The sequence below is a fragment of the Dipodomys spectabilis genome, unplaced genomic scaffold (assembly GCF_019054845.1).
Source record: "Dipodomys spectabilis isolate Male_0828 unplaced genomic scaffold, ASM1905484v1 ptg000138l, whole genome shotgun sequence".
Taxonomy (NCBI): Eukaryota; Metazoa; Chordata; class Mammalia; order Rodentia; family Heteromyidae; genus Dipodomys; species Dipodomys spectabilis.
Genome location: NW_024870815.1, coordinates 14,883,547 through 14,906,721, shown reverse-complemented (window position 1 = coordinate 14,906,721; position 23,175 = coordinate 14,883,547). Strand labels below are relative to the sequence as shown.

General features: G+C 38.5%; 1 protein-coding gene across 1 annotated transcript in view; it reads left to right on the top strand.

Annotated features, from left to right (window-relative positions):
• Arl15 (ADP ribosylation factor like GTPase 15) overlaps nucleotides 1-22,650 on the top strand; it is a 260,817-nt gene extending 238,167 nt beyond the window's left edge. Inside the window, exon 5 of the mRNA XM_042690537.1 lies at nucleotides 19,866-22,650. Within this exon, the coding sequence (XP_042546471.1) occupies nucleotides 19,866-20,018 (153 nt within the window). The 3' untranslated portion in view covers nucleotides 20,019-22,650. The remainder of the gene's footprint in view (nucleotides 1-19,865) is intronic.
• Nucleotides 22,651-23,175: the final 525 nt, after the last annotated feature.

Sequence of the window (23,175 nt, the reverse complement as noted above, 5' to 3'; positions counted from 1 at the left end):
CCCAGTACAGGTGCACACATGCACACAGACAGACAGACACAGACAGACAGACAGACAGACACACACACACACACACACACACACACACACACACACACACACACACACACAAACTAAATGGCCATCCTGGCCTGGAAATAGACAGTAACCTGAGGAAGAAGCAGAGGCCCCATCATATCCAGTTGGTTAACCACCCCCCCCCCTCTGTCAATCACTTGCATACAAGCTGAATAGACTATAAATTCACATTTCTGGAGCCACATGGTCAAAATAGCACTTTATATTCAGTGTGAAATTCTTAAAATGAAACCCAGCTGGCAGATGGAGAGGACTGGGGAGGGGGAATATTGGGTGTGTACGGGATTCATGGTTTTCCAGAGAGCTCTCTATGCTTTGTGCAGATTCAGGAATATTTTTAAACATCTATGATGCAGCACAAATAAATTTCTTAAGCTTGGACTCTAAGAGTCTAATTTATAATGTTTCATAAAAACCATTAAGGCAGTTATGCAAGCCATTCCATTGAGCCTTGCTTGTGAAGATAGAGTAATTTGCTCATTTAGAGAACTGTTTTCAATTCTTCTTTGAATGCTAGTTAATAAATTGTATCTTTCAGTGCTTGTGGTAATTCCTTGCCTTAATAACCTCATTTATGAGAGGAGAGTAAGAAAGAGAAGGGAGAAAGCAAGCAAGAGAAAGCACATCTGTAGCACAATTCACCTCCATTTCTACCTCACGTGCAGAACTCATACCCATCTATCTCTTCCAAGCGTTTCTCCCATGTTGTATAGGAAGTATCCTGTGTCTTGGTGATTGACAAGGTCATTGATAGTATCAGAACTAAACAAACTGATGGGATAGCACAGTGCTCTTTACTATTGGTTCAAGCCCTGAAAACTTGAGTCTTACCAGAAAACTTAGCAAGTTTATCAAAGTTGCCATAAGTTTATCAAATCAGATCTCCCCTTCTAATGGCTCCAAAAAATCAGTTCAACCTGCAGCTAGGCTGCTATATACCTGGCACCTGTAACTTCATATGAGAAGTCAGAATTGCAAATATTTAGGCAGTTGTAAGGGAGTTTTAACTTTCCTGTATGTTTTATGAGAAGCATGTGTACATTGATGACATATGTATCTGTATAGGTGGAGTCAGGTTAGCAAGAATTTGTTTCTTAGATACTTGTTTCTCCAAATCTACAGATTTGTATGTGAAGGATAAAATAGGAATAGGCACCTAAAAACTCTGAACTCTAAAAGCTTCTATGCTAGATATGATGAAGACTAGTTACCAGATAATTTGTTCAGTAATGCATTTGTGGATGCATAGAGGTAAATGGTATATGCATCAATTTATGTCATCTTGTTGGTAGTCATCTTGTCATCTTGTCCCTGTAGTTAATTATAAGTGGGTAGTTGCCACAAGCTGTCATTTTCAAGTTTTGGCATTATATAGGTTTTATTTTCTAGTACTATTATAGAATTGTCACTTTTACAAATAGAAAAGAATCCATATAGTAAATATGAAAAGCAATATCATCATTCCAAGTTGAAATAAGTCTACTCTACAAAGCACTAATATTGCCTAGCACTAAAATAACAATAAGTATAGAGCAGTAATCCAGGCCATAGGCTAGGAAAGGTACGGAAAAGGTTTCTCGTAGACATAGGCACTCAATAATTATGCTTCTATTCCTGGGTGTAGAAATAGGCATAAAACTCTATTCAGAGAGTATTGTGAAAACATCTTACAAACGCATTCAGAATAACATGATGCTTTATTTTTTTTTCAAAGAAGTACTAATGTAATATCCATTTATAACCACAATATGCTTTCATAGATGTGAATATTTCTAAGGGAAACTACAAGAGTGGAGGTTTCTGTATGTGAGGGAGTTTGAGTGTTTTCATTTTATTTATTTATATTCTCTCTTCTTCCCAAAAGGATTTGAGGTGACAGACATGAGTATTGATTCTGACAGTGGACATGTTTTCATAGAACACTGAACTTCAGACTGAAGTGAGTGTTAATGACTTCCCCTTGGAGAAGGCTTCTGATTCAGACATGCTGAAAAGTGTGAGTGAAAATTGCCAGCACTAAGAGTTAGGGGTGCACTTAGAAAGCCGCTTGGCTGATCTTGACTAACAGTCAAACAGTTAATTGAGAATTCCCAGGGCTGGCCAGGGATCGACATCAGTGGTACAGCACTTTTCTCAAATGCATGAGGCTCTATTCCTAACACCACATTTTTTTTAATTTTTTTTTTCCTGTAGAAAAAGCCAGGTGACTCATACCTATAATCCTAGCTAAAACCTGGAGGATCATGGTTCAAAGGCCAGCTCAGGCAGGGAAATCCACCAGACTCTTGTCTCCAATTATCCAGCACAAAGCAAGACTAGAGTATGGCTTAGACAGGAAAGAGCCAGCAGTGAGCAAGAAAGCTGAGTAAGAAAGCTGTGAGCAAGAAAGCCCTGAGTTTGTGCCCCAGTATGGGTACATGTGAGCGCACGTGCACGCACATGTGCACACACCCACACATACCCACACCCAGAAAAATTAAAGTTTTGATTAATATGGAAAGACATTAAATACTGTATGTAATTTATTTTAAGCGTATAAATGATGCTAATCTTTTTTTATTGGGTCAGGACCTTTTCTCTGAGAGTGTGGCCATGAATCCAAATTCTGTGTTCTATTTCTAATATTTTCTATGATTTCTTCACATTTCTTTAAAAAAATGAACCACAAAGATAGTTGCAACAATCTACACATTTCCCTCCTAGTCCTTTAGCTTGAGATTTAGATAATATCTCATCTAAACTACTTCAACAGTAGTTGGCTTTTAGTGACTTGCTTTCCTTAACATCTTTGAATACCTTGTTTAGTTTTTCATATGAAAAGAAATGTTCCATTCAAGTTTATTTTTCATCTTAGTATCGCAGTTAATTAAGTAACTTAATTATAAGTGAGATATGTGGTTGCCATAATGAGCACTGTGAAGCAATTGAGAAACAGACATGAGAACATAATAGAAAACAGTCGAGGAAGTAGCACTATGGCTCAAAGTGGTAGAGTACTTGCCAAGAGCAAAATAGCTCAGAGGCAGTTCTCAGGTCCTGAGTTCAAGCCCCACAACCAACAACAGCAACAAAAGTCCTCCACCAGTTGTTAAAATCCAACACATGAATTCCATACCACTGTGTGGTATGGCCCGTTTATGCTCTTTGTGGGGGCAGCATGTAGCATTGTCCTTACCAGTTAAACCTAGATGATTAAGTGGAAGTTACTCAACAGAGCCCTTGTTGTAACTTTGTGCAGCTAGGTATAAATGTAAGATCCAAGAACCACTGGAGTGGTTCACAAATATGAAGAACTATTCCCAACAAGGCAAAATGTACTTCTATAGAAGGGTGCACCATCAGCCAAAAATGTAAGTAAGCACCCAGAGAGAGCAGGCTGCTCCCTATTTATCCCTAATACAGCAGGCCCGGCTCTTCTACTCAGATTGGTTGAGCTCAAGGTTCTCAACCTGCTGACGATTGGCTAGTTTGAAGAGGGTAAGATATATGTACATAAGGTGACTATTCAAAAACTTTGAAATAAGATTAACAGTATATAAGCAATCTCAAAATATCCTCATACTCTCTGCTACTTCTTGAACAATTTGTGGTGGGTCTTCTGAGGTGTGTCTTAATTTCATCTTGGAACGACAAAACCTTACAGTTCACAAATCCTTCTTAATTCCCAAAGAGTTCCTTTTTTCCTTTCTTGTTGTGATAGAGTCTTAGTAGACTTATCAACTAGAGCCCAGCTACCAAGCCAAAGCAACCTTTAAGCAACCCACTTAGAAAAGACTACTTTTCTCACAAAACTATGTGGCTGCTTCACTTTGATTAGTTATTTGTTGAATGCTGTTATGTTGTTTTTTTCTTTCTATCCACTTACTTCGACCTGATTTTACTTAATTCCTAAATATCTATTCTCTCTTTCATCACGATGTAAGAGCAACTGTGTGGAATGGGAGAGCGAGCAGTGGCTGTTTCTTGGGTCATCTTTCAGTTTCATGTAATGATTTGGTTCCACTGATCTTTGAACAAGAAAGAACAGAGAAGTTGGATTCCAGTGGCTTGTAATTCTAGTTGCTTAGGAACTGAGAACTGAGGATCATGGTTCAGAGGCAACCCAGACAGGGAAATCTTCAAGACTCTTATCTCCAATTAGCAGGCAAAAAGCCAGAGCTGAAAGGGTTACTTATATGGTTGAGTGAGTAAAAAGCTGAGTGAGAGCATGAGGCATTGAGCTCAAGCCCCAGTATCAGCATAAACACACACAAGAATTAAGACAGAGACAGAATAGGAACCATAACCTGTGATGTTCTGTGCTGTCTACCTTTCCAGTCCTGTTTCTTTGCCTCCTCATTGCAAGACCTAATGGTCATTGCTGCTAAACTATGTACTGAATCATTAACAGGGGCTTTAGTCTTTGATTCTTGTCTTGAAATATCAAATCAAAGCAGAGTTTCTCAACCTTAGCATTACTGACTGTGGGAGCTACAGAATTCTCTGTTAGGGGATGGGGAGCTACCTTGTATGTTTGGAGACTACTGAGCAGTGTTTAGATCTGTACCTACAAGAGACCAGTAGCACTTACCCCTAATGCCTTTCCTCTCCTCTGACAACCAAAATCATCTCCATATATTGTTACATGTCACCTGGGATATATAGCGGCTCTCCTTTCCCCTTGTTGATAATTACTGGCTCCAACTGGTTGTGGGATGACAGCTAGGGCCCAAAGCCACACTAACAATGCTGTGTCAATGGCTTTTTGAACCATCATTTCTGGTGTTCTCTTTCTGATTGTAATGTTCTCCAGATTTTGTCTTTCACAGGCTTTATACTGAGTTCAACTAGTCCTATGTGGGTTTCTTTGGCTAAAATTCCTTTGAACAGATTACCACTTAGCTTTTCTTGCCTCAGACTGCCTGCAAGCCTCTTTCCAAGCTCGTATTTCTCACTTGCCAGGATATTAGGCTCCTGCCTATATTGCCAGAAGGGAAGGAAATTCTCTCTCCATGACCGACAACACGGCATTTGGTTACCAGGCCCTTTGCTACCATGCCCCCTTGCTCAGATATGTTATAGAGGTGGTCATCAGCTTTTTCTCCTTCCCCTGTCCCAGTGCTCCACACCTTCCTGTTTTTCCGTTTCTCCTCAGTGTTTCCATGGTGGCTTCTTGCTGTAGCCAGAGGACAAACTGCTGACAGGAACAACCCTTGAATATCTCTGCCATTGGCACCCTCCATTGGCGGCCGAGCAACGTGTGCCGTGCCATATTTGTCTGTCTCCTGTTTAAGACCCAAGAATTTGAATCTGTTCCAACATCTAAGTGTTGTCGTTGTTAGGACAGAGTGCTGCCATAGTGCCACAAGGCCAGTATTACACATGTTTATCTGGGGTCCGTATAGTAATATTTTGATTTGCAACTGCTCCTATTGTTTTATCATATCCAACAGCTGCAAGATTGAGAGCGGGCCCAGATTGTCCACCACAAAAGCCAAAAGTGATTGAAAATATAAAAAAAGCTTTTTGTGTCTTTAAAACTCATTAGCTACTGAATGTATTTGTTCATGTATATTTGTTGAATCAGAGACCCCTTTTGCACGAGACCACGGTTTCAGTGAGTTACATTACAGAATAATACAGATAGAAGTTCTATACAACAAAATCAAAGCCTAATTCCCTCCTTGTCTGATCAGGTAGCAGTCGATAAGAATGTATTTGTGGTACAGACAATGCTGACAGTGAGGCATGGCCAAAAACCCATTTTCATATGTGCGAGAGATTTCTAAGAAAGTTCAAACTATGAACTAGAAGCAGGAATTGTCATTTATATGTCAGCTGACATCAAGGTACCTGGAATGTTTTGTAAAATAAGTCTTGGTGGGGAGAAATTTGATGTTCCCTCTGAGATAAATGGTGGATTTGAAAAATACCAGGCTCAAGGCCTCCTTCCCTCTCCTGCCATTTTACACATGCAGAGGCTCTGGTGAGAAAACACTGCTTTCTGCAACACAAACACATAAATTCTCAGTATTGGAATGTCCTGGGAGCACATCACCAATCCCAGCCTAAGCTTCCAGCAAAGCAGACGGGAAATAATCTAATTGTGCCGCTACAGCTCAGTTATAGAAGCAGACACAACTGTTGGTAGATCATGTGTTGTTTTACTTTTTCCAATGCCCTTTAACTTTCTAAAACAGAGAACATGCGTCTTCAACCTGTACTATGTAATACCAGGATATCTACCCATCCACCCCCAACCATTTCAATATGCACAGTTAATGGCTATTACATTAAAAAAAAAAAACTTAAAAGAATCAATTTCATGGTGACTGCATCTAGTTAAGCAAGCCATTTAAGCAACATTTTACTCGTGTGTAGCAGACCATTTTATAAGTTGCTGATCGCTTTACAAGCCTGAGTTTCAGACAAGCTAATTGGTTGTCTCTGATATGTGTTTGGGACTTTCGCTCATTAACTCCCTTTCCTGTCTAGTACATACTTGACTAGCTCTCATACATATAGCTAGAACTCCTTTTAAAAAGCTGTATTCTATTGCCGGTAAAAAGTTTTTTCATAGATAAGTAGGTTTCCTCCTGCTTAGGATATTTTGCTTTCTTGAACCAGAGATGAATCCTTATAAGAGTATTATCCCAAATATGAAAGATACAGGCTCAAGAATAATATCCTAAAACTGCCTGGTGCCAACAATGCCTGTCCTTTTGAAGAGGTGGAATGGAAATGAATACAGGAAGGAGAGAAAAGGAGAACTGAGGAGAAGAAAAATGGTGTGCTGTTGAAGCCTGGCTGCCTTGGTAATTAATGACTATGTTATAGATTGTTATTGAAAAGTCTGATGCCTGCACCTGCATGCAGAAACAAGTATGTCAGAGCTTTCCTTTTTGCATATGTCAGCTCTTTCCATTCTCTGAGATAAAAATTAGATGCTTTGTTTGGACACAGATTAAAGGACTAGCTCAAAACCTAAGTGTCCTATGGGTTTTCAGATTTCTGGAGTGGTTCTCTTTTCCTTGATAGGTTGTTTACTTTCCTATTTGCAAAACAATTCATGGCAGCTGCCTGTAGGCATATGTGTAATAGAGTTTAAACCAATTAGACCTACAGTTTTGAAACTGCTCATGAAATCCAACCTCCTGTATGAAACTTTGGCCTGATTAATTAGAAAGAGTGGTAACTTTGCTCCAATATTCAATTTCCTTCTTTTACTGACATTTTAATGTGGGATGGGATGAAATGTAGAACATGTTTTGTTGCCTTTTTCATTATAGCTCAGTTCTTCAAACCCATTTTTTAAACTAAATTAGTATTCCTTTTGTGTCCAACATTTTACTCGATACATTAGAGAATACAAAATTATTTCTTTATTGTCTGTGCTTCAAAGAACTAAGGACTCATATACATGAAAAAAATTAAAGAAATTATCTGGGCGCCAGTGGCTCATGCCTGTAATCCTTAGCTACTCAAGAGGCTGAGATCTGAAGATCACAGTTTGAAGTCAGCCCAGGCAGGAAACTCAGTGAGACTCTTAGCTCCAATAAATACTCAGAAAAGCTGGAAGTAGTGCTGTGGCTCAAGTGGTAGAGCCCTCATTTTGAGCAAAAAGGAGCTCAGGAACAATGTCCAGACCAGAGTTCAAGCCCCAGGACTGGCAAAAGAAGAAAAAAAATTAAAGAAATTACCCACATCTATAGATTATCCTATAGAAAATGAAATTGACCACAGACCTGTGGAGGTTTGATATTTCAAGTCATTAATTTATAAACCAGGAGCTGTGGCTTATGTCTATAATCCTAGTTATTCAGCAGGCTGAGATCTGGAAGACTGTAATTTGAAGTCAGCTCAGGCAGAAAAGTTAACTAGATTCCATCTCCAAAATAACTAGCAAAAAAGTAGGGCTGTGGACAGGCTTCAAGTGGTACAGCACCATCCTAGAAAGCATAAAGCCCTGAGTTCAAATCCAAACCTTCCCCCCCCCAAAAAAATTATTATTTATAATTCCTTTATAAGGTGAAGGGAATGGCTCATATAACTAAAAAGCTCATAGGTAATGAAAATATATTGGAACTGAGGAAAATATATCAAATTCTATGAGTAAACAGCGATGTAAATAATAATGTGTGTCCAGGCATGAAGAACATAAGGTGGTTGTTCTCACAGAAACCATTTCTTCCTAAGGGCTTGATTGTTACTATCTCCAAAAATTTCAGGTAAACCAACTCAATCAAGTTTAGTGATATGAAAACATCAAGTTGTATGAAATGATAACTCATCTCATTTGAGATAGAAAGCATTTAAAGGATTTAAAATTAGTGAGATGAAAATGATAAAATATCAGCCTCTAGTCTTAGTATTTTAATTTAACATATCTGTGGCGTGTACATAAGTTACATATTATATATCTGTTACCTGGTAGTTTTCTTTCCTGATTTAAAATGGGCAAGTGATTTCTAAAATGACCCCTTTCTGTGGAAAAGTACCAGAACTTAGAATATATCAAAACATGAGTGATGGAATTTATAAATTCAATGTAACAAATTTATAAGAACTAAAATTTCTGCACATCAAAAAACAATAAATAGAATCAAAAGACAACCCACAGAGTGGGAGTAAATCTTTGCTGGCTATTTAACAGGTAAAAGGTTCATATTCAGAATATACAAAGATATCAGAAAATTAAATAACAAAAGGACACAATTCAATTAAATAGGAAACCAAATTAGGCAGTTCTCAAAATCAATACTACAATAACATTCCACCTCACCTCAGTGAGAATTGCAGTTGTCAAGAAAACAAACAACAAATGTTGGTAAGAAGACAGTGGGTGGGAATGAGAAGGAAAGAATCCTCAAACACTGTTGGTGGGACTATAAACTGGTACAGCTTTTATGGAAGTCAGTATGGAGATTCATCCAAAAACTAAAAATAGACCTAACTCCACCATCCCTCTCTTGGTCATTTATCTGAAAGAGACTAAATCAATATACAAGAAAGACACCTGTAAACCCATGTTTATTGTAGCTCACAATAGCCAAACTGGAATCAGCTGAGGTATCTAATAACTGATGAATGAACATATGAAAAACAAACATGTTTGTGTATGTGTATATGTAGAATGAATACATATATACATGCATGAATGCATATATATACACATATAGTACAAATATATATCTATAATGAAACCCCTTCATACTACAAATGTTTGCTAACTCAAGAATATAATAATTTTAAAAGATAAATCCCACTACTCGAGGATATTTTACCGAACATTCTAAATGTACACACACACTCAAACATACAGTGGCCTACTACCAAGCCATAAAGAAAAACAAAAAGTCATTTTCAAGAAACTATAATGAACTGGGGGACATCATGTTGGGATATTGTCATCATGTTTAGAGAAGTCAAGCTTAAGACAAATATTACCTGTGGAATATAGACCTAACATAAGGAGGAAGAGGATAATAGTAATGGTAATGGGGTATAACAAGAAACAGACTATCCAGAGGGATCAAAGGGAGAAGAGGGGGAAAGGGAAGGATACTGAAGGGTGAAGAGGATTGAAGGACACTGTACATAATGTATACATATACATACATATATATGAAAGGAGCATGATGAAACCCACCAAATGCTGCTTGAAAAAGGAGAGGAGGGAGGTGAAGATAGGAATGTGGCAGAGGAGGAGAGTTATTCAAACTGCTATGTACATGTGTGGAAATACAGCGATGAAACCTCTTGCTACAATAATATGCTAACTCAAGAATAAAGTGATTTAAAAATAATAATAAATTCTTACTACTTGAGGATGTTTTGATTGTTAGCCATTCTAAATGTCTAGGGTGTTAGAAATGTATTCAATTCATAATGAGTTATAAAATGAGTGACTGAATAATTTATAAATAGGCCCAGACTATTTGCAGGCTTCATGAACATAGCTGCTAAAATTTGAAAGATATATAGAAATAGAAGTATAATATTAAGATTTTTGTAAGTTGAATATAAAAGCTTTTAGAAAAGCTAGACTTTAAGTGATATAAATGTAACAAATTATATATTCCCCCTTTTTTTGTGTGTGGTGTATACCAATCCTGAGGCTTGACCTCATGGCCTGGGTGCTGTCTCTGAACTTGTTTTGATCAAGGTTAGCATTTTACCACTTGAGCCACAGCTCTCCCTCGGGGTTTTTTTTTTGTTTTTGTTTTTTTTTTGGTTTCAGACTTTCCTGCCCCAACAGGCTTTGAACTATGATCCTCAGATCTCAGCATCCAGAGTAGCTAGCGTGAGCCACTAGTGCCTGGCTATATATTCCCTTTTAAAACTGCAAAGTAAGAATAATTAGTGTTTTTAAAGGACATGAGAAACCTCAAACTGATATGTCACAGACCCTATGCCTAGTGGCATATATTATTAGGGGACCTGGCTAATGCTTGTGGCATGTAGGAAGTCTCTACATGGTGGGGGTCAGGGCAGGCGGAGGGGGGGTAGCCAAACAGAAAGTAAATAAAATATAGCTTTGTGGAGAGATGACCCTCCTGCTTGCTAGACTATAATTTAAGCATCTGACTTCATAACTGGAGCTTGGCCAGTTTGGAAGAGGCAAATTTTCTGTCCCACTAAAGTGTGAGCCAAAGTGAGGAGGAGGTAGTGTAGCAAGCTGAGGTCAAACTGAGTCCCAGAAAGCCTGGTGCCCCAGATCCCTCCCAAGTTCCTAGGGTTCCCCTGTGCCTCCCTGCTGTGCAAAGAGGAGAGCTGCAGAATACTTTAGGCTAGAAGCTGGCTTTTCTCCTCCTCCTCCTCCTCTTCTTCTTCTTTGGCTTTTTTTTTTCCTTTCTGTAAAGGTCTAGGTAGTAAATATTGTAGGTTTTGTGGGACATGCCGCATCTCTAGCAATTACCCAAGTTTGCTGCAGTAGCATGAAAGTGGCCATAGTTAATACTCCAGTGAATGAGCATGCTCTCTTTCAATAAAATTTCTCTTATTTTACAGGGCATTTATGGTGTCTGAGGGCTGTGCCCAAAAAGGCTACTGTGACTGAGGTCCCTTCTCATTTTAAAAGTTTTTGCAATACATGAAGGTTCCCTCTTAAGGTGATAGAATGATACTGGGTCTTAAAAGATGAGAAAGAGGGGATTTTTTTAAGGCTGATTCTTCCACTTTGGGGATAGAGGAGGCAAAAGTCAGCAGAATCATTTGGGGCTGGAGAGGACTGGAGAGGCTGGTGCACAAAAGGGGACACTACGAATCTTCCATTAGTCCCTCAAGACAAGAGACATCCAAACCTACTATGCTTTCAAGTACTTGAGAAGCAAGTTTTTTGGATACAAGAAGAGAACAAGTCCCTCAGGCTTGCCAGAGAGAGAGAAAAAAAAATTTGCTGCATGTATAGATTAGCAGATTAAGCAAAAATGGGAATGCTTGTCAGATCTTAGCTCCTACTGGGAGCATTTGGTTTGACTAACTTGGAATATGCTGCATTCCCCTTTGCAATGGAAGACTGGGTTTCTGTAGAACTGTTCTCCCAACATCCACCATCCTGTATGCATCAGAGTTACTAACTGGAAAGAAGCCTTCTAGTGGGGGTGAGGCATAATAACATGTAGTCATTTGTCTGGTTTTTAATTATTCCAAGGTCAGGTAGACTGCACTGAGCTTCAGTTTGCTTAGAAAAGAATCCAGCTTATGCAAAGCTTATTACAGTCTATTATATACATGCATTCCCACATTTTGGTTAACATCAAGCAGTCATTTCCTGGTCCTTGTTATGACTCAGTAAATAATCTCTATTCTGTGCAATACCTTTGGGACCATTGTATAGTGGTTTCATTTGTATTATTTATTTCTGACCTTAATGACATATTTAGTACCTTTCTTGGGGATTTCAAAAATCTTGCAAGCAGTACAATGGAAAGAGGAACAGCTGCTGTGACTCTCTGCACTAACCTTTCTTTGAACAAGCTGCCAAGAATGCACTGTGGAAGAATCTTAATGATGTCCTGCCACTTTATCTCTAGACCTATCCTGGAGCCACAGGGTGGGCAAAGTTCTCTCTGACTTTGGTGAAGGTTACCAAGTTAAGCATACTCCAGAGCTTCTGTAATTAAGGCAGCCAAAGGCAAGATGTGTAAACTCTGGTGTGCTGGCAACTGCTTAACAACCTACTCTCTGGGAGTAAAAAGAACTTGTTGGATGTACTTGGCAGATTTTTCTGGTCTGAAAACACCAAATCATGGCTGATTTCATGACTTACGATTTGCCATCCTTGAACCTGAGTTGAAGAAGAGAATGAACACAAGTATTAACTAGCCCCATGTCAATGGGCCCCAGAATATTATCAATATGCATAGTTACAAGTATCAGTACAAGTGTCTCTCATAGATACAATATCTGCTGTAAGATGCAAGTACGAAGCCAGGATGTAAATGAGGAAACTCGTGCTCCTTTTTAAAGATTGTTGAAGGTTAAATGTTATAGGAAAAGATTCTACAACATTACAGTCTCTTCTGGCCCTATCTCAAAAACCTTTCTTTAGGGTTGGAGGTGTGGCTTGGTGATAGAGAATTTGTCTAGTATATTCAAGCAGGATTGAACCCATGACAAAAAACAACAACAAAACTTATTGATAAGAGTTCTTGAAAATACTAGCTATGCAACAAACATGTATACGTTTCCAGGAATGCAGTAATGGGTTCAAGTTCCCTTGAATTATCCTTCAAGATGCCCTTCTGCCCATCAAACCCTATCCAAGTATACCTCTTTCCTGCTTTTTTGGTTTTGAGATCTTCATCCATGAGCTGCATTCACAACTAGCCTGTCAATGTTGGTTTGACAGAGCTGAAATTGTCAGCTGAGACTCCCTCATGAGAACCATCCCTTTTCCAGAGATGGAGAAAGACTGTGCTTCTACTTATGAAATCTCCCCCACAGCCCCTGTCATAATCCTTTTTACCAGACTGAATTCCATGACCTCACAATTCTTCTAGATCATCAGAATCCTCTCTACAGTAGAGATCCATGGATCTATAATTGCAAGGAGACCATCATGAGAAAAAGCAATGCATGCTCGGGATGCAAAGAGTTCAGTAGTATACTATAGTGGCTTGACTTATCCTTCCCATACACTGCCCAACATCTACTAAAGGCATGCACCTTTTATTATATCTTTAAGTAGTTGTACAAAGGAGTTACTATTTAACAAAGCACTTTATAAATGTAGTACATCTTGATCAGTGTCACCCCTTTTAACATTCTCACCCCACCCACCCCTTCCCTTACTTTTCTTTTTCTTTCTTCTGGTCAGTCATGGGGCTTGAACTCAGGGCCCAGTCACTGTCCTAGAATTTTTCTGGGCTAGCACTCTACCACTTTGAGCCACAGCTTCACTTCTGGTTTTCTAGTAGTTAATTGGAGGTGAGTCTCACTGACTTTCCTGTCTTGAATAAGCTTTGAACCTTGATCCTCAGCCTCCCGAATATGAGCCTCCAGTGCACAGTTTCCCATTCTTTTCTTAAGTTTGTAGTATATACATTGAATCTTTCCTTTCTTCCTTCCTTCCTTCCTTCCTTCCTTCCTTCCTTCCTTCCTTCCTTCCTTCCTTCCTTCCTTCCTCCTTCCTTCCTTCCTTCTTCCTGCCTTCCTGCCTTCCTTTTTATGCTGGTCCTGGGGCTTGAACTCAGGGGCTGGGCACTGTCCCTGAATGTTTTAGCTCAAGGCTAGCACTCTACCACATGAACCACATCTCTACTTCTGGCTTTTTGGTGGTTAATTGAAGATGAGAGTCTCACAAACTTTCCTGCCTGGGCTGGCTTCAAACTGTAATCCTTAGATCTCATCCTCCAGAGTAGCTAAGATTACAGGCATGGGCCACTGACACTTGGCTACATTGAATTCTCAATGGCATCCCCATCCCAACCCCCACTCCCACCTCCTCATCTTTACTCCTAAATAAAAACAAGTTAAGGCAAAGAGGGAAAAAAGACATATACTCATAAACTGACATGTTGAACTGAAACCGCTTTATATAGATACTTAATAATAATAATGATAATAATAAAAGGAGTGCAGAGAGAGGACTTTCAACAAATCTAAATTTTTCACTTTATCATTTTAATTATGCACACGAACTCTTACTTTCCTTTTGAAGTACCTTATATTTTTGGGAGGTTTATTTTCATGAACTTACGGGCTAAGAAACAATTTAAACACAACTGCTATTACGAGACTGACTCGGGGCTGAATGTGAGCTGGGAATAGAAACTTTTTGTTTTTGAAGTTTCTTTTGGTTTGATTTTATTATTTTTGACTGTTTTTAGTCAAAAGTGTGTATAATAAATTCACAAACAAGGCAGACTTACTGTATTTGAACCAGTACTTTTCTTATCTCCAGTGAGAATGTAGTCAGAATGCTAAAAAATGAGTAGAAAAGCCCTTAGTAAGTAGAGATTCTAATAGTTTTCGCAATGACTCAGAAGTCTTGGAGATGAGATCTTGTAGTCTTAATACAAATGATAAAGACAGTGCTGTGGCCTGGCTTGTTACTGTTTCTGGGTGGGGTGCTTTTCACAGTTTTATGGAATCCTCCTTTGCCCAGTGGAGCCCTACACATTACATAGAGCCAACAGGCACCATGACTTGTTTAGAGCACACCCCTGCTGCCTTCGCCTACTGCCTTCACTCACTAGTCTCCTTTCAGACATGATGGGCTTATGAAAGAAGTTATGAGTATAGCTAAGATATGGAACCAACCCAGATGCCCCTCAGTAGATGAATGGATCAAGAAAATGTGGTAAATATACACAATGGAATTCTATGCCTCCATCAGAAAGAATGACATTGCCCCATTTGTTAGGAAATGGAAAAACTTGGAAAAAATTATATTAAGTGAAGTAAGCCAGGCCCAAAGAAACGTAGGTCCCATGGTTTCCCTTATTTGTAATATCTAGTATATGTATGAGTCAAGCGGAAAAGGTCAGATAAGGTGATGTCAGGAAAATGAACCCTTAGATGTGTATTTTAATGTTTTTTTCTTTCATGCATGTGTTTCTAACACATTTATAACATTACCTCTTTGTTGCTTTGTATGTCCCTCCCCCACAGTATAACCCCTGCTTTCACTATATTTGATGTCAGTATAACTTGTGGAGGAGATGGGGAAAAACCAGTTGTTTAAGGATACAGGTGGACCTGTTGCAACAATGAGAAGTACAAGTTGTCATGTCCAAAACGAGCTTTACAACGTTGGTGCGGGGGGGGGGGGGGGGGGAGAAGGGGGGGAAGGAGAAGGATTGGGATTAGGGGGCGAGGGGGGAGGCTGGGAAGGGATGTGAAGGGTAAACAAAGGAGGAGGCTGCAATGCTTGGTAAGAAATGTACACATTATCCTGCCCATGTAACTGTAACTCCTCTGTACAGTATGTTCACAAATAAAATTAAATTAAATAAAAAAAAAAAAGAAGAAGTTATGAGTAGTCAACCTTCAAAAGGAAAATTTCCAGAGTTCCTTAAACTGCTCTGGATTCTACCAACATCTGCCACAACTTCCCGAAAGCTTAAGGAAGGACACACGTTCTGCTGATTTTTCACAAGGAAATATGTGGATGTGGGTTATTCATAGGGCTCAGGGAGTCTGGGCAAAGGATAGTCATAAAGACCTTGAATGGTCCAGAAATGTGAGAGTGGTACCTGTATTTCACAAGGGCTAAAGCAACAGTTCCCAACAGGGCAGGGCAGGTGATGTTTGAGACATGGGAGGAGGAACTTCAGCAATCACTAGTGCTAATGGCATTTAGTTCACTAGAAGTAGAGGTGTTGTGTTCAGTAATGCACAGCACAGCATCCACAGTTTAAAAAAATAAAAACTGCCGGGCGCCAGTGGCTCACACCTGTAATCCTAGCTACTCAGCTGAGATCTGAGGATCATGTTTCAAAGCCAACCTGGGCAGAAAAGTCTTTGAGACTCTTATCTCCAGTTAACCACCAGAAAACTGGAAGTGGCGCTGTGGCTTAAGTGGTAGAGTACTCGCCTTGAGCTGAAGAGCTCAGGGAGAGTGCCCAGGCCCAGAGTTTAAGCCCCATGACCAACACCAACAACAAAAAAATTGTCTCACACCATCACCTTTGTATTGTCTTGTCTTGCCACACACTCATGTGGGCTAAAGCTCTGTTTATAGTATCAGAGCTTAGATTCTAACTCTTTCACATAAAACACTGAGCAAACCCTTATGTACTCTTCTATCCCCCTTCTCAACTCATCCCTACTCTATCCCCAGATCTCTAAAGTGCTTAAAGAAAACTAGGTCACCTTTGGGTACACTTACACATGCACATGCGCGCGCGCACACACACACACACACACACACACATATTACTTACATGACTTAATAACGAAAACCGGAAAGACAAGTCGTTTATCATTATGCATAAGAATAGGTTTGCAGATTTTTTAAAAAGTATAGACCCAGTTATTACAGGCAGAAATTATTCATGTGGCTTCTATAAAATTTCATCACGGTAGATTGACAAGAATTGAAAGTAAAAGTTTGGGATCCTAACTGAAGGGACTGAGTGAGTATCATTCCAATCCTGTTAGCGAACCACTAACTAAGGAAGCATTATCTTATTATTTCACTACTCAAGGAAACTTACAGGACAGACGTGTCTTACCCAGTGAGTTGGTCCCCTGTGATATGTAATGTCTCACAGGTTGAACAGCTGCTACAAACATTAGCCACAATGGGGGTGGTGCCACTTCTGTTATATTAAGACTTTACAGTCAATCCGATGTGTGAATAATGGAATGCGGTAATGCAAATCATCTCGCAATAGCCCAAGTGAGGCAGGGCTCTGATGGCACAGCTGAAATAGGTTAGCTACTTACAGTGGCTTTGTTTTCCTATCTCTAGGGTGGACACATGGCTACTAACAAATACCCACTCTCCGTGGCTGTCCCTAAAATAGATCAATGACCACAGGTTGCCAGGCAGCTGTATTTTAATGTCATTCCCCCAAGTGCCAATGCGAAAGAATCACCGTCTCTTTATTCCAGTCCTTTCCAGTTAAACACGACATTTAAGCAGCTGATAAAATGTTCAAAATATTCTAAAGACTTAGCTTCATTTGCTCATATTTTCACATTTCTGTCTGGATAAAAAAAAAAATTACCTCGACAAAAAGTGACTGCTTGCATTACTGGCAATTATTTAAAAGAAACATTAGCTATGAGGGTATTATTTATGTTGGTCAAGCTTACATTCTTTGAAATTGAACATCAGTCCGTCCACACAAGGACAGAGTGATAAAGGCAATTCAAGTCTGACTGTGAATTATTTATATTGTAGTGTTTCTAGAGAAGTAAAATTTGAAGTTCAGGTTAATATCAAAATGTTATCCTAAAAAGAAACAGTTGGCATTAAGAATATGAAACCTTCATTATACATAACTCTGTGTTATTCTGTAGCCCTCATGTTGTAAAACATGAAACTCCTGATCACAAGAACCTATGTTCCAACAACAGAGTCACTGTCTGGACATGAGTATCTGTGGAATGTCAAATCTTGTTTTAAAATTGAAATTATAAATTGTATAGAAGCCATCAGATATAGGGGGCAAGGGGAGATAAGTATACTACAGGGTTAGGTATATCCACTTAATTACTGATCTTAAAATCTCAGGTTACTCAGCCATGTTTGTCAGCTTAACACCACGGGGCGCCTTTATCTGAGTGACCACCCTGTCATCACACCTTGTATCTCCTTCTCCTGTTGAGTAGTCAATGGGACTGGATTGCATCTGCTTTTAGACATCTTTATTTTCCTTCATGATCAACTGTACTTTCAGTTGCTTAGAAACCTGCCTCAGGAATAGCTAAACCTTACTAGGTTTTGTGTCTATAACTAATGCAAAATTTTGCAGAAGGCTAATACCTTGTATAACTATTTCAATCTAGCAGCATTTTCAAACTAACTGGAAATGCACAGCCAGGATTCAATGATTCCATTGGCAGAAGTATTGCTAATGAAATGTACCTACTGGCTTGCTGTTTGTCTTGTTTTTTATTTTTGTAATCTCAGTGGAAGTTTTTGTTTACCTGTACTACCAGTTACTAGCAATGCTTGTTGTTTGGGATTTGAGGTTATAAATGAGTACAAGTCCAATTTCCTTCATGTGACAAATTTTAGATATTATACACTGATGGTTTTCATCTGATGAGAAATACTACCAATCAAATACCAGATCACCTCCCGAGCCTGGCAGTCCTGATTCCTGGGCTCAGTGGTATAATCTGAGAAGACATTGAGTGGAAAAACAAGGTGATCTCTCAGTGATGCCGTTTTGCACAGCCCACTCCTCTTAAACACTGGTCCCTACCTGTCCTCCAGCCACTTCTTCATCCTCCTGAAGCCAGTGACGGGAAGTTCCTTTCTTTGTGGGGTACAGCTGGTCTCTGACACTGCACTTACCACGCGAGTTGTTTCAGATTCTCTTGGAGGTATTTGCAATGAGCAAGAAACTTTATAACATGATTTGTGCAATATGTTGGTGTAAAAATTGTTCCTAGGTTGTGGCTCTATTCTCTGATCTACCAATGAGATCCTCATTGTCTTCAGAGCCAGAATTAATGAAAGTCCTTCAATACTCACAGGCTTTTTTCTTTTTTAAAGTACTCATTGTCAATTTACAGGCATGCATAAAAGGACCTTTGAATTATAAAATGTTAGTGTTTTTCTGGCATAGGGTTTTGTATCTCTTACGTATACTTACTTGCTCATGGAAAAAAAAAGTACAGATCTATGAACACCATTCTATGGTGTATCTGCTATTAGCAGTAGTCTGGTGCTTATGATGACACATGCAAAATGAAACCCCAGTTGTGAATGGCATAAAATTTTTGTTAAACCTTGCTGGGTGGTAAAGTACAAAGTTCTGTTTTTGTATGTTGGTGGGGTTTTTTTTAATGTGTAAATGAGGAACTTTATATACCTTGTACCTTATCATACCTTTGAGAGAAGATGATTACTATTATTAGCAATCCTAAAAATCTGATAGTGATTTACAACCAAAAGTTGGTATCCTATCCTGTACAATAAGAGCAACTTGTGATTGGCTGTTAAGTGAAAGGTTTTCAAGATAGCATATGCATCCCTTCATATACCTTTTGTAAAATCTTGGTGTTTTTCCTCCCAGAAGATTTAGGATTGAGTAAAAATTTGGGAGATTATGCATGTATAGATACATAATTTAATGTTAACTTATACTCCTGCACATACATGTGCACACACACCAACATATCCAATTTTTATCTTCCCTCTTAGGAGAAACTGTCCTATATCAGACATAGACATGAGAAAATAAGATGATCAAAATTAGATTCTTTTTAATATATGTGCTTGAAGATCAATATAATTACCTTAGTTCACTGATAGAATCTATAGATTGTCAGCAATTCACTAAGTTGTTGGGTCAGTTAGTGAAAGCTACTCTGCCCGCATTATTTTAATTAAGTTTAGTTTTTTTCATGTCTTCAGTTTAATTTTGCCCTGTGCCATACCTAGTGCATATAATTCTTTCTCAGACTTCGTAAGAACTCCCATGCTGCTGAGTGTATGATGACTTGCAAACAGTTCACCGGCTCCTAAAGAAAACACTCCCCAATCACAACATACAACCCCTGTTATAAAGACAGCTGTGATCAGCATCTAATTGATGCAGTTTCTCTATGAAATGCACCTCGTTGGGTATGAAAAAGAGTCTGGATCATTAATGACATATTCCTCTTCTTCCTCCCTTTAGATCAAAAAGTATTTTGAACTTGAACCTCTCGCACGTGGAAAACGCTGGATTCTGCAGCCCTGCTCCCTGGATGACATGAACGCACTGAAAGACAGCTTCTCTCAGCTGATAAATTTGTTAGAAGAAAAAGACCATGAAGCCATGAGAATGTGAAGTCTGGCAAAGAAGATAGGTTCCCAAAAAGTCTTGAACCTATTGTGTTAGTTTCTCGTGGTCATTTCATTTTTGGTATCAAGATTATCATGGCTTCTAAATCTTTTTTCTCAGACCCTCATCTCTCTATTAAAGTGAATATTCTGTAAATCAGGTGAATTACTATCGGCATTAACGTCAAGTACACACTACTGAGAGAGAATTTATTCTCTGTTTACCACTATGCGTTCACTGCATGTCTCTTCCTTCTGTCATTCTGAGCATCTTTCGACACCTCATGCTAAAATGGATGGAACTCATGGCTCGCAGAAATCAGATTCTTTATGAAGAGCTCAGAAAGACTCAGATACCTTGATGACTAATGATCCCTGGGTTTGGGATTGGAATTTTGGAATTTTGTTCTGAGACTCCACATTATATATTTGTCATTTTCATGATCTCTTAGAAGCTTGGGTTGTTCTGTTTAAAAAAAAACAACAACTTTATTTTACCTTTTCTTGGTAGGGTTTTTCTTTGTATACTGATTTTGTATTTTTATGAGCAAAAAATTAATAAACACCAGAAATTTCCATTAATAATTTGATAATAAAGGAATATCTGACCATAGCAAAATTAGCTTTGAAGAATTTCAAGACCAGATGCATAATCTCTCCTTGATTCCCTCAGCAGGCTTATTCTTTCCTTCTTTTTTAAGAGACAAGGACATTATTTCAGTTTCTGAAAGTTGGAGGAAATGTAGGCACAGTGCATGCACCACTGATTACATTTGATCACATCTTAATATAGGTATCTTTTTCTAAGAATTTGAAATGTTTGATTGAAATAGAGAAAATAATTTTTAAAATAATAATTAAAAATTTTAAATCAGCCAAACAAATTATAATTTATACTGGTTAGGGTTTAAGCTGGCACAGATTTGACAAAGATATCAAAAACAGAATCATCTGTATATTTATGCATTAAATGATAATGTAGTTGAGTGGAGTCTGCCAAAGCCTCCAGCTAATACTTAAAGGTCTATCAGTATTTCTGTCATAAACCTCTATTTTCAGGGGTTTCAATGTGCCCTTAAAAATGGGCCTACAGCAAATAAATAATTTGAGGGCCTTGATTCAGCTTTTTGGAAGTAATTTTTCCATTTAATTTAAGTGATAAAACTATGTAGAGACAAATGTACAGTTTTAGTAAGGTTTAGCACCTTTGACCTTTTTTAAATCAAGAATCATCTATGGAAATGAAAGTTCATAGATGAGATATTCTTTGGCACATTTTGTAAGCTTTTGACCACTTATTAAAAGTAGCTAACCGATAGAATATGCTCCCTACATCTGGGCAATAAAGAAATGTTTGTAATTTTTAGATACCATAGACCTGTGTCTAAATCCCACGGACTGGCACTCTGTCTGTGAGGTGAACACTCGTCATTCTCTTTAGAACACATTTCAAACCCTTCACACCATTCAGACACAAGTTTTTTTCATTTCATCTTGCCAATGGATTTCAATGAGATCTTTACCTTTTTTTTCAAACATCCAACACTTACTAAAATTTGTTTTCTTTTTAAAAAGAACATGGATCAGAAACGGATCCATATAGATTCATATAACGTTTTGTCTGCCATATCCTTGAGTATCGTGAACATTGTAATAATCTGTGAGCAGCACAAAATTTGTATCCTGATGACCAACTATACAATGCCTGTTTTTATTTTGTCCTATTATGTTTCATCTTCTAAGGAAAAAAAGGAAGAAAGAAAGAAGTGATTTTTCAGGCCTTTGCTTTCCCTGCAAGTTCATTAAATGGAGAATGTTGTCTTTTGAAGATACCGTGGCTGAGTGCTCTTCAGCCATCTGTTAAATGACTTCCCTTTTTCTGTGTGTTCATGTGCTCGCCAATGATGGGCTTCTCCACAGCCCCACGACTGTCTGCAGCGACTCAGCCGTCAGAATGAAAACATTATCAATCAGTACCCAACAACAGCTGTTTTTGACAAGTTTCTGTCTGACGCCTAATGCTTTACAACTGTCAATAAGGCTCCTTCTTTGTCTAGCAGATCAGAGCCAGAGAGCTCCGATCTTGCTGCTTCTGCACAGCATCCTGTCCTTGTAACCCTAGATTTTTGCTATGTTTTGGAAATCCACGAGTGGGAAGGTTGAGCCTGGCTGGGTGAGGGGTGGGTAAAGGGGTGTTGTGTGTGTGTGTGTGTTTGTGTGTGTGTGTGTGTGTGTGAGTGTGTGTCTTTTTCTGACTTTTGTGGAAAGTGCCACAGGTGTCTTAGTTTGCATATTCAAATATTATATAGGAAAAACAGTCTGTTATGTATTTCTTCACTTAGCTTCTTGTTATATTTATGAAAGTTGCCAGTTTTTGTACCTTCTTAGGCAAAGCAGTTGCCTTTTTATAATGGCAATTAATTTATATAAAACTTTATATCTACTGTAGTTTACAGTATTGGTTGCTAATTAACTGCCATATCACCTTGTCTTTCTATTTTAAAAAAAATGCTGTTCTATATTTAGAGGTTAACAGATTCATGTGGACATTTGCCAGGCAAAAAGAACTTGTATTGTCCAAGATTTATATATGATTTCCACTATCTTCCAATGAAAATAAACGCTGAGTTAGAACTCAAGTTTTCAGACTAACTCCTTTCAGCTTTAGCATTTGGGAACCCCAGACTTTTTGTTTACCTTTTTTGATGTCTGTTTAAATCTTCAAAATAAGTTCTGTTCCTCTTGGGTCAAAACAAATGATTAAGTTACATTTCTTTTGAAGCTGTAGAGAAAACCTTCACAGGAAAAAAAAAGCATCTTTTCCAGTTGGTTTGTCTTCAGTTTACTTTTCCTGGGAGCCATTTCTTCAGAGGGAGTGATCCGATTTGAGAGGAGAATGTGAAGTAGCACCCATCAATCAAAGGATTATCTTACTCTATTTGCCCTAGAAGTTACTTCCTAAGAGTGAACTATTTCTTGCAATGGTAGTGGATGATGCCCTTGGAAATGAGTAGCTATTTTTCATTGACTCAAAGAGAAATGTTGTGTATTCACAGGTCCATTCTTAAGGATGAGAGTACTCTACATAAAGAGTGTGAAAATAAAATCCAACAATACACGGGTAGAAGAGGGAGGGTTCAGGAAAAGGGAGCAGGGAACTACTT